The 16,220-nt window shown below is 39.9% G+C and overlaps 1 protein-coding gene and 1 long non-coding RNA gene across 2 annotated transcripts in view; one reads left to right on the forward strand and one right to left on the reverse strand.

Moving 5' to 3' along the window:
- castor2 (cytosolic arginine sensor for mTORC1 subunit 2) overlaps positions 1-16,220 on the forward strand; it is a 24,288-nt gene continuing 8,068 nt past the window's right edge. The window contains exons 1-5 of the mRNA XM_063487341.2: positions 1-45; positions 198-338; positions 10,064-10,134; positions 11,765-11,958; positions 14,938-15,070. Of these exons, the coding sequence (XP_063343411.1) occupies positions 226-338; positions 10,064-10,134; positions 11,765-11,958; positions 14,938-15,070 (511 nt within the window). The 5' untranslated portion in view covers positions 1-45; positions 198-225. The remainder of the gene's footprint in view (positions 46-197; positions 339-10,063; positions 10,135-11,764; positions 11,959-14,937; positions 15,071-16,220) is intronic.
- Positions 8,463-16,220, reverse strand: part of LOC134637021 (uncharacterized) — a 19,564-nt gene continuing 11,806 nt past the window's right edge. Inside the window, exon 3 of the long non-coding RNA XR_010095048.1 lies at positions 8,463-8,624. This is a non-coding gene — a long non-coding RNA (uncharacterized LOC134637021). The remainder of the gene's footprint in view (positions 8,625-16,220) is intronic.

The raw sequence follows: 16,220 nt of genomic DNA on the forward strand, positions 1-16,220 counted from the left end.
GCCAGATCGGAAGTGCCAACGTTTCCGTTGGAGGTTTGACAGCAGGTCCGTTTTTACCGCTTTGCTTTCTTTATTCCACCCTGTCGCCCTGCTTCTTTCTCTGTTAAATACGTCTCGGCCTGCCGTCTGAGTGTATTTATTTATTCATGCATCTGATTTGAAAATATTTAGCTTTTTTTTTCTTTTTTACATTTTAGTCCTTCCTCAAATGAGAAGACGTAAAAGATGGAGCTTCATATTTTAGAGCACAGCTTGAAAGTGGCGAGTATAGAGAAAGAGGGGATCCAGATTTGCACTCACGGATTAATAAAACTCGCCTTCCTGGCCTCCAAAACAAGGTAGGTAACTTCCCATTCGTGACGTCCACGTAAAAACACAACCTTTGAATGTTTTTCCATTCTCCTAAGTGCTGTTTACTGTTAACATTAGAGCAAAGTAATGCCCGGGGCTGCATGGACTTGTATGCTTGTGTTAGAGAAGGTAGCGGTATTCGCTGGTGCTCCAGCCAGGTCCTTTAGTTGTGTTAACGCTTCACAAATGCGGCTGTACGTGTTGTTAGTCTCTGCTTCCAGTTTCCAGGCCTATCCTTGTTCTGTAGTGTCATTTTGTAGCTCCATGCCATCTGTAGCTGGGTTGTAGCCAGCAGAAGTGTGTGTTTGTGTGTGGGGGTGTTTTACCTCTGTCAGGACTATTATAACAACATCAGGAAAAACTTAAACAAGCAGCAGAAGACATTTACACTCTATATATGCTGGATCCTGTCCAGCAGAGTGGATGTTAACAGCCAGTCAGCCTGGCGAAACTTTCATTTAAATAGCCCTGGCAGTGACAGGATAGCAGGCCTGTACACTTGCCATAGCTCTGTTGTGCAGTTTTTAACACTATGTTAAAATAAGCCTAAGCAAATTAGTTCACACTCTTGGCTGTGTGCGTGCGTGTGTGTGTGTGTGTGTTTTCTTCCTGGCTATTTTACAAGAGGGAAAGACAGACCAAGTGTGGCAGTGAGCTGGCAATCACGTCTCCCTATTTACTGAGGAGAAGTTACTGATTAAAAACAACAACAACAAAAATAATAACAGTCAGATTACTGATTATTACCTGATGTGATTAAGATTAGCTCAAGGAGCACGGCAGCGGCTGTTGTTCTCATTATCAGCAGATTAGGCTTTTGTTTAATCTAATAGTTGATTGGTCTGTACGAACAGGGAGGAATGCACCAACCATCAGCCAAAATTCAGCAAATACTACATTCACATGTAAAACAAAGGAGGAATTGAATCCTCGTGTTTTTGGAAGCTGAGACTGTCAAATGTTTGCTACTTTTGCTGGAACAGTTGCGTCAAAGAGTGGCTTAATCTAATCAACCGCTCAGTTCAGTCAAATAGTTACTACTCTTTGACTCAATAGCATAATGTCATCACCAGCTGCCCCTCTCTGTTGGACTTGTCTCATTTTTGATTACATCTACGTACAGTATTGTGCAAAAGTCTCGAGCCACCCCTTTCTTTATGTTTTGCTTCCATAAAGCCAGACTTCCTTATATTTTTTAAGCGGTCTAGTGCAGTAGTTCTGCAGGCTTTCTGAAAGGTCTTTCAAAGTTTTTCTTTGGACATCGGCTTTGTTCATCTATAGCAGAGGAACTGATGATGATGATCTGAAGGTCATGTCCTTAAGAAATATGAAAAACATGTTGCAAAGACCTGACAGAGGACCTGTGAGATGCCTTATGGAGAGGTCTCATGGAGTGACCATTTTCAAACCAAATTTGAAAATGCTGGTTTAAATCGTCATCAATATGTATGCAGGTCAGCAGAGAGAGACAACAATGAGTGCCAAAGGCCATTTGTAAGACATGGTGGAGATACTGTCATGGTTTTGGGCTGTATTTCAGCCAGTGGTGTTGGAGATTTTCTCAAAGCTGATAAAATTGTGAACGAAGAAAAATAACATCGGATTTTGATCCAACGTGTAATACCTTCTGAAAAGTGTCCGATTGGCAACGGCTTCATTTTTCAGCATGACAATGATCCCAAACACATTGTCAGAGCAGTAAACGAATAGAAAAATACATTTGGACACTATCAGTCATGGATTAGCCTCCCCAGAGCCCAGACCTCAACATTATTGAAGCAGCGTGAGATCATCTTTACAGAAAAATGGGTAAAAAGACAGCCAACATCCAAAGAAGAGCTTTGATTGTCTTTCAGGAAACCTGGAGAACTATTCCTGAAGACTACCTAAAGAAATGACAAGAAAACTTATCTAAGAGAGTTCAGTCTGTGTAGAAAAATAAAGGTGGTCATAGCAAAAGTTGACTTTAAAGTGTTAGAATTGTACAAATAAAAATCTCTATAGGATTTGGGGCGCAGATTTTACTTAGTCACGTGGTCAGAAATGCCTAGATTCCTACCAAATAAACTAATAGAGACTCGCTGCCTTTACTGTGTGAGGACTGATTAGTATTACAGCCATGTGACGCTCCCCAAAAGCCCCAGTTTGAGTATTTAGGTGTTAGTTACTTTAAAAATCAGCTGTTTTAAGTGCAGTGTCATAGTTTTGAGCTTTTAGTTTAGTAATCATTGTTTCCACCGCACACTGGTGTGGTAAAATAGGAAATGCAGAACTTATGTGTCAGTGTCAGGAAACACAACACCTGTGGTTTTGTCTTTTTGTTTGTTTTCTTTAAACTAACTGTTGTTTGTCATGTTGTCTTGATATTTTCAGTTAAAGCAAGAGCCAGAGGAGTTATTATCTATGTGATTTTGCAGTTTATTGTCACTTACGGTATCTCAGTTTTACTTTGATTTGATTTAGAAAGGGAAAAAAATAATCAAATTTTAAAAAGAGCTACAAAAGTTATACAAGCTCTAAATCAGAATCTGAAATAAGACAAGCTCATCAGACATTCTCATTCGGCCCAGTCCAGTTAATGGTGGCACTGTGGTGCAGTGGTTGGGACTGTCTCCTTGCGGCAACAAAGTCCTAGGTTTTGATCTCCTAGTCAGCTTTCTGGTTGGAGGTTGCCTGCATGGTTATCTCAGACTTTTTCCCACAATCCAAAGGCACGCATGTGATTCTGAATTGGCTGTGGATGTGAGGTAGTTAAAATCATAGTGTGAAGTGCTGCATGAATGTCTTTGACTTTGAGAGGTCAGTAAGAGTAGAAAAAAGGAAAAGCAATGCTAGTCCACTTCCATTTTCATCAAATTTTCCAGCCACCTAAATAGATATATGTAAAAGAGCCGTTCTCTCACTGTATTCACAAGTGCAGAGTGTTACATGCATTTCCTGTGTGCGTGCTGCCTGTGGGTGTGATAATGCACTTCGTCCATTTTCTCTGGTGGTACAGCAGAAACGGCTGGTTTGGGTGCAAAGAAAGAAGCTTCACTTAACTTTGTTTTGTTTGTTTTTTTCCATTCAGTTTTAACTTGGCGTTTTGCACTTGTCTGTTGTGAAATCCCCCCCCCCCGCCACCGCCTCCTGTTGGAGAGCCAGTTAAGGATTGTGAATACAAGCATGAGTTCAGATTACAGATCTGCTCTTGCAAACATGGGTGTAGATTTCAGAGACGATGCAGGGAGTACTTACAAACTAATATTTAGAACACATGCATTTATCTCTCGCAGTAAAATCGTGTAAAAAGCAGATGGCTTATTTAGAAAAATAATCACATTACCCAGAGGAATGCCACTGACAAGCGTGAGTGCTTTTCTTCAGCAAAAGGTCTTGTTTACTCCCAAAATGTGAATTTAAATTCAGTCAACAACATTGAAAGTTCATACAATCACTGAATATTTTGTGGGAAAGGTAACAATCTCTGTCTCAGCCACAATCACACTATTGCCAACTGGAGTGTTTAATTAAGGTTTTAGCAATCGATTTCACAGCAACAATGCGCAACAAGTTGGGGAATACATCTTTTCCCTAACAACCGGTGTTTGCCCAGTGGTCAACAATCAGTCTCGAAGCCCATGTGACTGCGGACTCAATCTCTGACGCTCACATCTGTAGCCAGACAAACACAAACAACAACAAGCTCAAACTGTGCTTATATGTGTGTTGAAATTTTCAGTAAGAAAAGCTGACTATACTTATTTGAATTTGACACATAATACATGTTTTTCCAGTAGGGTGCTGGATTTTTCTGTTGTTGTTGGGTTTTTTCCCTTATTTAAATAAAGACATTTTAAACTTTAAGTTAATGCAGAAAAGAAAATGCACTGGGTGCTCAAAATCTCCTTCACAAAGACCCCCAGATGCTTCACGTCCTCCCCAGTGTACGAGGGAAACCTACATGAATGCTGCTGGAAGGCAGAGAAACAGAGGAACATATTAAAGTTTCATTTTATTTGATTGAGTAATCATAGCTTAAAGGACTCTTACTCTTTTCAGCCTTACTTGTACACAGTACTTGGTGATTTGTGCACATCCCTAAGTCATGCACTGTGTTTCAAGCTGGAGGTTTATGTGGCTGCCATCCATTAATGATTACATAAATTCATTGTTTGACTGTAGGACATGAGTGTCCGTTAGACGACACTGGTTTTGCAATTTGTTTCTTTTTGTAGTTGTTTCTTTTGTTTTCCCCATGAATCCTCTCTGTACTCTCCCACCTTCCACCTAATGTTGTTGAAGCAGCAACCTTGGCACCCCTTCGTGTCTCCTCTTTGATAAGCCCCTACAACAGCGTTCTTTCATCCTTATCATAGTTCTCTTCTGTGCCTCCTTCTTCCACTGAACATAATATGCATGCATGCTTAAATGATTTCCAGATTTGAGAACTAAAAAGTTTTAATCTAATCTTTTCCTGTAGTTTTTTCATAGACCATCTCATCTTCTTTGCCTTGTCTATTTTTGCTCACATTTACAAAATTGACTTTATTTAGAAATTAATCAAATTTTATGACTTGACCGAAGCTGGAAAAACTAGCAGTCCTGGAAACGTTCAAGCATGCTCCTAGCAGTCCTAAGAAAGAAACTGGATACCAGCATGTGGTGATTACATAACATACCTCTCAGTGCAGCCAGCTGATGGAAATGCCCTGTGGTTCTCCTTTAAAGTGAAATTTGATGCTTCTATATTTGAGACAAAGTAAGTAGAATGAAATGCAAAGTATCTTCAGATGTAATCATATGAAAGTATTCTTCCGTGTATCATTGGAAGAATATTGGCATATGCCAAAATAGTGTCAAGTTATAGTCGTTCTTGCATGCTCACAGTTTAAAATCAATGTAGTGAGTGCCAACACAATCGACTGCTCATCCCACAAGAACAAATGCAGAGTCATGCAAAGGATACAGTAGGACAAAAAAGTACATTTTCTTAAGCTGCTAGGGTAACAAGTAGAGTGATACACCTGCCACCACACAGGTGAGACAGTTGTGAACCATTACTGTGTACTCGTGCTAACAACTTGATTGCTTAATATGTTTCCCGGTTCAGCTGTTGATTGGTTCTTAAAGGCAGGAGGAAGGCAGCTGTCATCTTTAGCATTTCATTATTCTACAACAGATTTCTATGCAGGATTCATAGACTGCCATATCTTTGGATATAGTGTCTCTGTGTTTATATGGAGCCAATACTGTCTTTCTAGTTTTAGGCAGGATTAAAAATGCTTCTTATGAACACTCCAATTAGATGACACTGACAGAATAAGGAGATGGTATAAGGAGATGCAATAACCCCTTCATGAAGCAGTCGGAAGAATAATTTTACCATGTTAAATAATTCTTTCTGGGCTCGCCTTCCATCTGAATGTAAATGTGTAGGGATATTGGTGTCTTCTCTTTCTAAATTTGATAGCCTGCCTCTGAATGAAGAGCAATATAATGATTGCAAACACTGAGCTAAACAAACATAATTAAAAAAATAGATAGCTGGTGAAAAGGACGAATGCTTATCACACCATTCACATCCCTGGCAAATGTTTCACCTGAAGTCTTCAATTGGTAGGAGTTCAATAAATATTCTTTTAAATATCTGTAAACCACAGACTGTATATAAAAGATGGAAGAGTAGAACCAAGGCAGAAGTGCATTAATTATTCATTCTTTCTTCTGGTCAGCAGATCGATTGCAGAAAGAACTCTACCTGTATAGAAGTCTACTAGAAGACAACACTCTCCCTTGATTCATGACCTCAGTAAACTCTTTCCTGATGAGTTTATGGTCTCAATAACTACTTCCCACTCTTACTGAATACAGCATGATGCTTATGCTGTATATTATGGCCCTGGTACAGATTGGATGGCGATAGTCAAATTGGGATGATAAAGGAGCGCAGACTTACCTTGTCCAGAGTCCAGTGTTTCTCACACATAGGGTGGATTAACACTAGGCGATTCATACCGTGAACAAGCATGTTTGATCCCTGCATTTTAAGGACTCGGGCATACACGGATCTTCATCAAAGTTGCTTTTAGTAGCTTACAAATATGTGGAAGGCCAGTGTGTCACCACTTCTCTATTTAAGCTACAAAATGCGTGAAATCGTGGACCTCATTGTGCTTTGTAAGCACCTCAAAAGATGCTGAGACAAAGTGAACTGTATTCCAGATACAAGCCGACACCCGGATATATTTCCAGCCACCCAAGCCATTTATTTTTTTATTTTCATCACAGAAGCTATCTGTTTTTACATTAAACAATCCCCTCGTTCAGATTTTCAAAGTTCAGTCACTGCTAATTAGCCATCTCTGGCCTGTTCTGACTCCTGTTTCCTCTGGGTGGGCTATTCAGATCACTGTTGAGTCAATCCCCAGAGACCCTAATCTTGTGCCTGGGCAGACTCCAACTCCACAGTCTTGGACTCCAGCTTGCATGTTTGTTCTGGTGTGACGATGGCTGCGAGTGCTGGAGGGTCATTCTAACCAGAACTTGCAGCAGATGGAGAAGTGGTTCATGTGTCACTACGATGAGCTCACCAAGGCTGCGGAACAGGACTGCTGTCTCACACTGCACTTCAAGACCTTGAAGTTTGAGCTCACTAACTGATAGTTCCTCCATTATGTAGAGAGTTCATTATTATTATTATTAGAGTGGAAAATATTAAATTTATCGGCATGTCTTGTTTCATGCACCCCAGTCCCAAGTCTCAGTTTTCACCACAAATACAGACTAATTGTGTAGGAAATACACGTCTGGTTTGACATCTCTGCAGCTACATCCACCTTTTATATATACTCTGTAATGTAAGTGAAGCCACTGTCTTAAGTTAAGAAAAAAGGAAATATCTTGTCAAAGACTACACAAACCTTAGATCCAGATTAGATGTTTGATTCTGACTTCTAGTGCCACTGACATCGATTCGGTCAATAACCAGCCCTAAATATGAACATTGTTGATGTAAAGATATGGAGATGTTCTGCTTATTCTGTACATTCTTTCAATTCCTCTCCAACTCCTAAATAAAATTCTGTCACACTGTTGTGTTGGATTAGTATGACTTTATGCAGATCATATATCAGCGTAATTCCATTAATATGTACCCTGAGTTTTTACAAACACATTTGCAGTGCAGTGGTTGACAGCATAAACTCATTTAAAGGCTCCCTGTGAAGTTCCTTGCAGGCACACAGAATGTGAGTAATGAAGGCTGAATATTCAGAGATCACCCCCACAGTCAGGAGTAGCACAGTAAATCTGTGCAGCTGATCTAGATGGAACAATGTCAAAGACTGAAGTAAGTCATTGATTAGGTGTGTTGCCAACCCGGGCACAAGAAAAGCCTTCAGTGCACATCATTCTAATGTTCTCGCTCTGCAAAACACCCTGCAAGTCAAAGTGACAGTTGACAGCTCATTTAATGCCAGGAGGAAATCCTGCTGTTCCCTCTGAGAGCCTTTCTGTTATTCTCTTGTCATTATTCACACCTTTCAGCCAATATGAAGTGTGAGCTTTCAGTAGCTGGTGTGTAAAGAATGTGATTATCAGAGGAGCGTTGTGTGTGTTGTTTTTCCTACTGCACCGTTTTCCCTTTGTTGTAAAATCTTTGGGGCACACTTTTGAGATGGTCTCTAACATCCTTCACCATCTGAGAACAGTTTAAATGTGATGATCTGAATGTCAAGAGTAGGGTTTGAGAAAAGGTGACCTTCAAAAATGGTCAGATCTGACTAATGGTTTTCAAAGTGTTCTCTTAACAAAATTTGATGAGGAACGCTGGGTTTTTGAAATTTCGATTTTTGACTGGTTAAGAGCTTTCTGTTGTAATGAGCAGTTTAATTCTGATGTGAGGCTGTAAGTTAACCTGTATTATAATAAACGAATAATCTGTCACTTCTATATACCATTTACCTCAGCAAGGCACATGATGATGCAGAAACAAGGCAGTCAAAAAGAGTCGAAATACAAATAGACATCTAGGTGGGATTTTTCTATAATGCCCTTGCCCAGATGGGCTTATCAACAGATAAATCTGAAATATATGAGCACTCAAACAAGTGCACATCTCAAGTTCACAACAGTTTGACTATGTGCATATCTCCTCGGAGATTGGTAGAGCAGCAGTTAGTACTGTTTCTTCACAGCAAGATCAAACCTCCTGGTTGGCTGGAGCCTTCCTGTGTGGAGTTTGTGTGTTCCAGGCTGTGTGAGGTCTCTCCAGGTTCTTTGACTTCCTCCTACTGTCCAAACACATGTATGTTTGGTTAACTGATGATTGGAATTTTGCCGTAGGTGAGACTGCAAAGTGGATAAAGTGCTTAAGTGCAGTACTGTGATGTATGATTATGTGTGAAAAAGGTAAATGTGGCTTATAGTGAAGAGCACTCTGAGTGGTCAAATAAGATTAGAAAAGTGCTAAACAATAAAAGCTGGTCCATTTCATGCTGCATCCATAATATGAATTAGCATGGCATTTTCCCAGTGCTCTGGTGGGATGAGTCAGAGACGTTGACCCTGAGGGCACTGAGCTCTGCGTGTGTGGGGGAGAAAAAGTTTTTCCAAATCTGTTTTGAGGCAGTAGCCAAACATTTTAATTGTTTAAATCAGATATGACTGAGGATTTCTTGGAAAATAGCTACTCAGATCACTATCAAGACTCAGCTCAGTGGCACAACTTGCTTTTAAGACTTTGTCTCCACTGTTGTTGTGATGAAATTATGCTTGTGCAAGTTTTTCATGAGGTTATTGCAAGTTGCAGTAAGTCAGGTAAATTATAAGTCCAAAACACAAACGTCAGCTGGCTTGTGGTCTGTGTAGAGGTGGTCAGTCAGCAAATTCACTTCTTTTAATCGCATAGTGACCAAAGATTATTTATATAATTTCCAGTAAATGTTTGTGTGAATCTACAGCTACACTGGCCTTTATGAGACTTTAATTCTCACTGTTAAAGAAACCAAACTCTTAGACAGATAAACCAAAGCTAAAATGAAATGATTTTAATTCCAAACACTTATACCAAAGTTGTATATGTATGGCCTAAAACGTACTTACAGATAAGGTTTTTAAGCTAAATGGGATTTCTGTCAGATATAGATGTTTTGAGCTCATAGACTCTGTATATTTTGTGCATTTAAAAACATCTCTGGATCACGGAGATTCCTGTCAAAGCAAAATTTGCCTTTCTCTGTTGGAGAGGGGAAAAGCTGCTCAGCACTTTATTAATCACAGGGTTTGTGAGCCTCATATTCAGTAGAAGATGATGAAGACATGCATTGGTCCTTGTGGGTGTTTATTTAAAGGGGACCTAATATCCCTTTTTCTTTATTTTTTTGTAATGATGGTGGATGGTCAAATTAAACATGGTCAAATTAAACATGGTCAAAGTTTCAAATAATCACATAAACATTTTTGATTAGATTGTGCCAAACACTCAGTTTGAGACAGATTTTTCTGTGTTTACTGACTTTTATACGTCTTTAATACCCTCCTGCACTTATTTTATACCCAGAAGCACTACCATCATCTTTGTACAGTCTATAGGTTAATTCCACATGATGTGTGTGTTTATAGTGTGTTAGGAAGGAGAAACAGTGAGACATTATTTAGATTATTTTTAAACTTTCCACATATATTCTCCACTGTTTGATCTGCTCTCCCTTTTCTTTTCCCTCCAATTTAGATGCAAGTTTTTCAGTTTGACAGAGACTCCAGAGGACTATACCATCATCGTCGACGAGGAAGGCTTTAAAGGTGGGCCTCGCTTTGTGGATACTAATCTTTGAAGTCACTGTGGCAACCAGAGACCAGGCGGCAGGAGAAGGTCGCATTGTGTAATCTATGATTCTCACCAGCACCGCGCGGCTTCAGCTGACACTGTTTGAGCACACTTTGTCATTATAGATGTGAGGCCAAGCTGCCGCTCGCTGTGTTGGCTGAGTGAGTGAATCCGTGTCATTACACACCCTTCTCCAGGGTGACCCTCCTTGGTTACCCTGGAGACTACAGGCTATTTGTTGCGTAACTGGTGCAGGTATTTTCTACTGGTGGCTGGCTCTGTGGGTTATTGTCTTTCTTATATTGAACTGAACTACACTGTGAAATTAAATCATACTGGAAACTCCCAAGATGTATACTATATATCCGTATGCATGTTGATTATGGACAATTAGTCCATAATTAGCCCCTGAGTGCACAACCCAGTTCAGTCCACATGTGTTGGGTAGATTATACTTTGTTGTAAATTATATTTGGACATAGGTATGTGGACATGGATGCAGTTTTGGTAACTTTGCCTCTTTTCACCATCACAGTAGCTTTTAAATCAAACCACCAACATGTGGTTTAAGTCTAGACTTTCAGCTTTTATTTGAGGGGTTTAACAAAAGTATTACATAACAGTTTAAAAATTGCAGCCATTTTTATATACAGTCCCTCACAGTAATTGGACATTTCACTCATGGGAGTATCATTGCCAGGTGAGCCCTGTTGTCTTTTTTTACTTGAATCGGAACTCACCTAGCAACTAAAAGTTATGCTTTATTAGCCTTATTTGCTTTTAGAAATACTTTATTAATCCCAAAGGTTTATATTGATTCTGGGTTTAAAAAATAAAGCCAGCTCTTCTTTTTACCAGATGTGTTGCCCCCCAATGGCCATTAGAAAGAAGTCCAGCTCTTCTTTCTCCATGAGAAAATGACCCTACTTCTCACTTGTGCTATGACTGCATTAAACACTTTGTGTCGAGATAGTGGTAGTCTTAAGTTTTCTTTAACAACTATGAGCAGATTCAGAGTTAAATAGAGGATGCTTTAGTGCATTGACGTCTTATTTACACAGTCTGTGGTTCTTACCTGCAGGGTTCATTATTTTATCCCAGTCACTGGTGTAAACATAACCGTGGCTTCTCTGTGTTGAAGTCATTAGACAGCTAAAGGTACCAGTGACAGGATAATGATAAATGTTAAAGCTCAGAGTTATGATGGCTCAAGAAAACAAAGAGAGTCATCAAGGCACGAATCTGACTCACGAATGACTCAGAAAGGGAAAAGCTGGTCTAATATTTAATGCTTTTGCTCTGTGACCTTACCTCAAAGCTATTAAAAGTATCATATTCCTAATAAGTCAGAAATAAAACTGTATTTATTATGCAAACGTGACTACATTACAGATCAAAAAAAGAAAGAAATGAGTGCAGATGAAAACTACTAATACCCAGCTTGTTTTCTTTTTATTCCAAAGCGGTTGTTGGTAAAGATTAAATCCATCCATCTGTGTTGCTGCCTCTATGAAACAATCTGTCTCAAATCTTAACCATTTAATTTTATGATAACCAAACAACTGTACCAGCTCCACTCCCAACTGTTTCTGATTTCATTTCCAGAGCTGCCCCAGTCGGAGCACATCAGCGTTGCCGACGCCACGTGGGTGGCCCTTAACGTGGTGTCGGGAGGTAGCAACACATCCACTTCACAACCCATAGGAGTCACCAAAATCGCTAAATCAGTCATCGCACCACTGGCCGACCACAACATTTCTGTTTTCATGCTGTCGACGTATCAGACGGACTTCATCCTGGTGAGTGTGAATATTGTTCATGTCAAGGTTCTGTGTGTGAATGGTGTGGGTCTCGACAGCCATGTGATGATCTCAAAAAATGACTCGACACACGGCTCGAGGGGCCGGAGCCATCCCAGTGACATCAACCAATACCATAGGATTAAAAAATGGGTGTAGTCTCTGAGAAAGGTTGGCACAGAAGCCCCTTAAATATCCTTTCTAATAACCAGCAGGGGGCGTTTTGCACAAAGATCTGATATTATAGGAAATTACCTTACTGCTCTGTTGATTGATTGATTGTGGAAGATATATATGTGTGTGTACATGTATATAAGCACGTTCCTTAACAATTTATGACCTCGAAACTAGTTTTGCACTATGGTTTCATGTAGAGTACAATGGACAATATGTTTTTGGGGTGAGGCTACTTTCAGTTTCACAATTAGATCTTCTCTTCATTCTTCCACATTATCTTTTGTCCTGTCTCCCTCCCCCTCACTCCCCACTGGTCGCAGCAGCCTCCCCTTCCTGAGCCTGATTCTTCCGGAGGTTTCTTCCTGTTAAAAGGGAGTTTTTCCTTCCCACTGTCAACAAGTGACTGTTAATAGAGGGTGGCTCTCTCTGCAGTAGTGTAGAGGTTTACCTTACATTTTAAAGCGCCTTGAGCCGAGTTTTGCTGTGACTTGGCGCCTAATAAATTAAATTGAACTGAACTCAAGAACCAAGATGGTGATGCCAAGTCCAAGTTGAGACTTTAAAGTGGGACTTTACAAACCCATGACATCATGGTAGCCCATCTTTTGTATATAGTTGGTGGATGAGAGGCAATACACAGCTGTATACACTGAACAGGCCATCAATCCATCACATGCTGAGCTGAATCAGAAGTAAGCTGTTTGTAGTACCATCCTCTGATCTCACAGATATTTTAATGGCGATAAGTAGAAAAACAGAATAACTGCTGCAGTGAGAGCCGCCTCTCCGCTGCTTATTTGCATGCTCAGTGGGAACCACTGGGATGCATTTTAACTGATATGAATCCAGACTGTGCTTCAGGTATCATGACAGCACTTGACCTCGTCTGTCAGAGTGAACTAAAAGTGCAGTTTCTTTTTCAGTTCTGTTTAGTAAAGATGATTGTGTGTGTTTTATGAGCCAACAGTTGATCTGATTCTTAGCATGCTCGGTGTGTTGCATTATTTGTCTTTTATGCAACTCCTGGCAGCACAGTTGTTTACATCTACAGTGCCTGATATGAAAAAGCAATAACCTTGAATATAGTGTACCTTGCACAGCCCCACTTCTTTTGATTTAGGATGAAATCCTTTCTCATGCCTTTTTGGCTACAGGGAGTCTTTTTTTCCTTTCTTTTTTTTATTGCCTTGCATTAGTGGAAAAACAAGGCCTGCTGACCAGCTTCAGCATGTTCATGAAAATGGAAAAAAACAAAAACAAAACCTGTGCTGATGTTGATAATCTGTTACATAAAGGGGATCAGCAGATCAGCCTCTTGCTGGAATTTAAGGTATCATACTCGGGGCATGCTTCCTGTCTCGACACTGGCTCCTTCCCACTGTCCTAATTGTTGGTGTATAAGATGAAAAGAGGTAAAGAAAATGTCCCGCACTGACCTTGTTATCCACACCCACAAGCCATCTCCCATCTTCATCTCATTCTGTGTTTCATTGCATTACTGAATCCCTCAGCAGGCCAAAAGACAAACCAGCTTAAGATGTTTTATTTTTCCACTGCTATGATTTTTTTGTGTTACATAAAGCAGTAAAGCCTGACCCAAATGTTGAATACACTCATTTCAACAGAGCAACAAGCATCCAGACTGAGTCAGTCTCCTCAGATCTGCCACCCATACTAGCTTCTCAGGAGCAACAATTACAAGAGCGACACTCTTTACGCCAATTAAATTCATGCCGCCACCCCCCCCCACCCCTTCCCACCTTAAACAGAGATCAGCTTAGTTTTAATTGGAGACAGCAAATTTAAAGAAATATAAATATTAATTGCTCCATTACCATAATAATTTTGGTGGCTTTTTCTTTACCCCTGCTGTCAGCAATTGGTTTTAAAGAAATCTGGAAAACTAATTTCCTTGAAATTTGCTGTGAAAAGTTCTGGCTCCCCGAGGTCTTCTTGACCCTTTCACCTTAATCTTCTAATTCTCCACAATACATATCAAAGCCACATGCTTGTGAACCCCGCTCTTAATGCAATTACACAAGGACCAAAAAATGCAAAATGCTTTTGAGTGAGTCATATCGTGATGATCTGATTAGACTGTAACAATAATGATCTTAAATGCATTGGCTCATGGCCAATTCTCGCTTTTCATTTCTTTCTTGGTCTGTTTGCGTTTTAATTTGCTTTGTTTTCTAATTCTAACCGTTGTATGCCCCTTTGCTTTATGTTGCACATGTTTACCTTCGTGTATGAAAAGAGCTCAACAAATAAACCTGCTTTGACATATTGCTCAGCCCTAATGATGCAGGATTGTACTCTCAGTACGCTGGTGGCCTAAGGGTGAAGCTGTCGATTAGCTGCATGCGGCTGTAAACAAACCTTCAACAATGACGGCATGGTTGGCATAAGAGGCAAAGATCCATGTTCCATTTTGTCCGCCCATGCTAATACTCAGAACTAAAGGCTGTGTTTAAAGTAAAGAATGCAGCTTTACTGTCTTCTCTGCTCCTCCTCAGAACATATAAATCTGGCTGAATATGAACAGCCCAATCCCATTTTCTGCTCATTATCAAAAGCCATTTTGTAGGAAGTCATTAAAAGCAAATGTAGATTAGGCAGAGCAAGAGAGTGGGCACACTGAAAATAAATGAAAGCATTTCATTAGAAAAAAGCTCGGGTTAGGAGAATAAGAGTGGGATTTTCCATCAAACGATTTCTCTGAAAATTCATCGACATTTCTTCCCTGTTACATATTCAGCATTTACTCTTGACCTCTGAACTCGTTCATGTTGCCGTCCTCAGGTTCGAGAGCGAGACCTCCCGATGGTCATGCACACTCTGTCTTCCGAATTCACTTTGTTTCGAGTGGTCAACGGGGAGACTGTTGCTGCTCACAATCTGGGGGTGACCAATGGCTTTGTGAAACCAAAACTAGGTAAGTGTTAACAAAATATTTGAATATTTCTGTCTAGAGAAAAGCTTAATGCTTTCACCCTGCCTTTAATAGCCTTTAATGTGGACTGCCATTTTAATATTTCTGCCAACTTGAGGGGGTCCATGGCCAATACTTGGGCCAAGACGTCCAGTTTACTGGTCATTGTTTATTAACACGGATCCATTTTTAAAAAGCCAAATTGTCGCCACTGTGTGGTTTTGAGATTACATCTGCACAAATGCAATCAGCAATGTGATTGGACGATAGTATATTGATACTGAGATCTCTGTGATCGGAAATGGGTTTTGCAAAGCACTTACAAGATGTTTTCAGACTTGTTTCTTCAACGTAATAATCTCTGCATATTAATTTGTGCTGTTTCCCAGACATTAAAGTGGACCCATTATGTTAATTTCCAGCTCCATTTTTTTTCTTGGAATCTAATAAAGTAGCTCTGCATGATTTTTACTTTAAAACAAACCTTATATAGTACGACCTCGGTTCATTCAAGCCATTTTGACTCCGTTCTTTCTCCTTTTGAGACCACTTTCTTCTGATTGGCTGCCCCTCGTGCACAGAATGTTAAAACAGCAGGTGGGTGGGGCTTCTGTGCTCACACCCACAGATCACCATATTAACGATCCACTCTCAGTGGCTCAGTGGCTAAGTGTTTACTGCATGCTGAAGCCTGTCTTTGTGGCCCACATTTACAGTATTTAATATGAGCATCAACGACTGGAGCAGCATGTATGTGATATAATATGATCTGCCCCCGGACTAAAATAAAATTTAAATGTTTTCACTACAGGACCTCACACAGTCCTGTTTTCACACAGGACTTCATCTATAAAATGGGATTAAAATGTAATTATGCTTGTTTCTCAGCACTGAAATAATAATAAGTTTATTGTGGATTTGTTTTTATTACAGTTGAGATGCTAACATTTTAAGTTTTATAAATCCGTAAACTTTTTCAGCACTGTTTAAATATAAAATGTGCAAACATATACATCAAATTGTGTCTAATTAACCTTAATGTTTAAAGGTTTATTTATGATTGTAGAAACGGATGTTGGATAATCTCCACTCAAGCTCCACTTAAGTGTATTGTGGCGCTTTCAATTACACAGCACACAGTCTTTATCACTGT

This window comes from Pelmatolapia mariae, linkage group LG10_11 (genome assembly GCF_036321145.2).
Source record: "Pelmatolapia mariae isolate MD_Pm_ZW linkage group LG10_11, Pm_UMD_F_2, whole genome shotgun sequence".
Classification (NCBI taxonomy): Eukaryota; Metazoa; Chordata; class Actinopteri; order Cichliformes; family Cichlidae; genus Pelmatolapia; species Pelmatolapia mariae.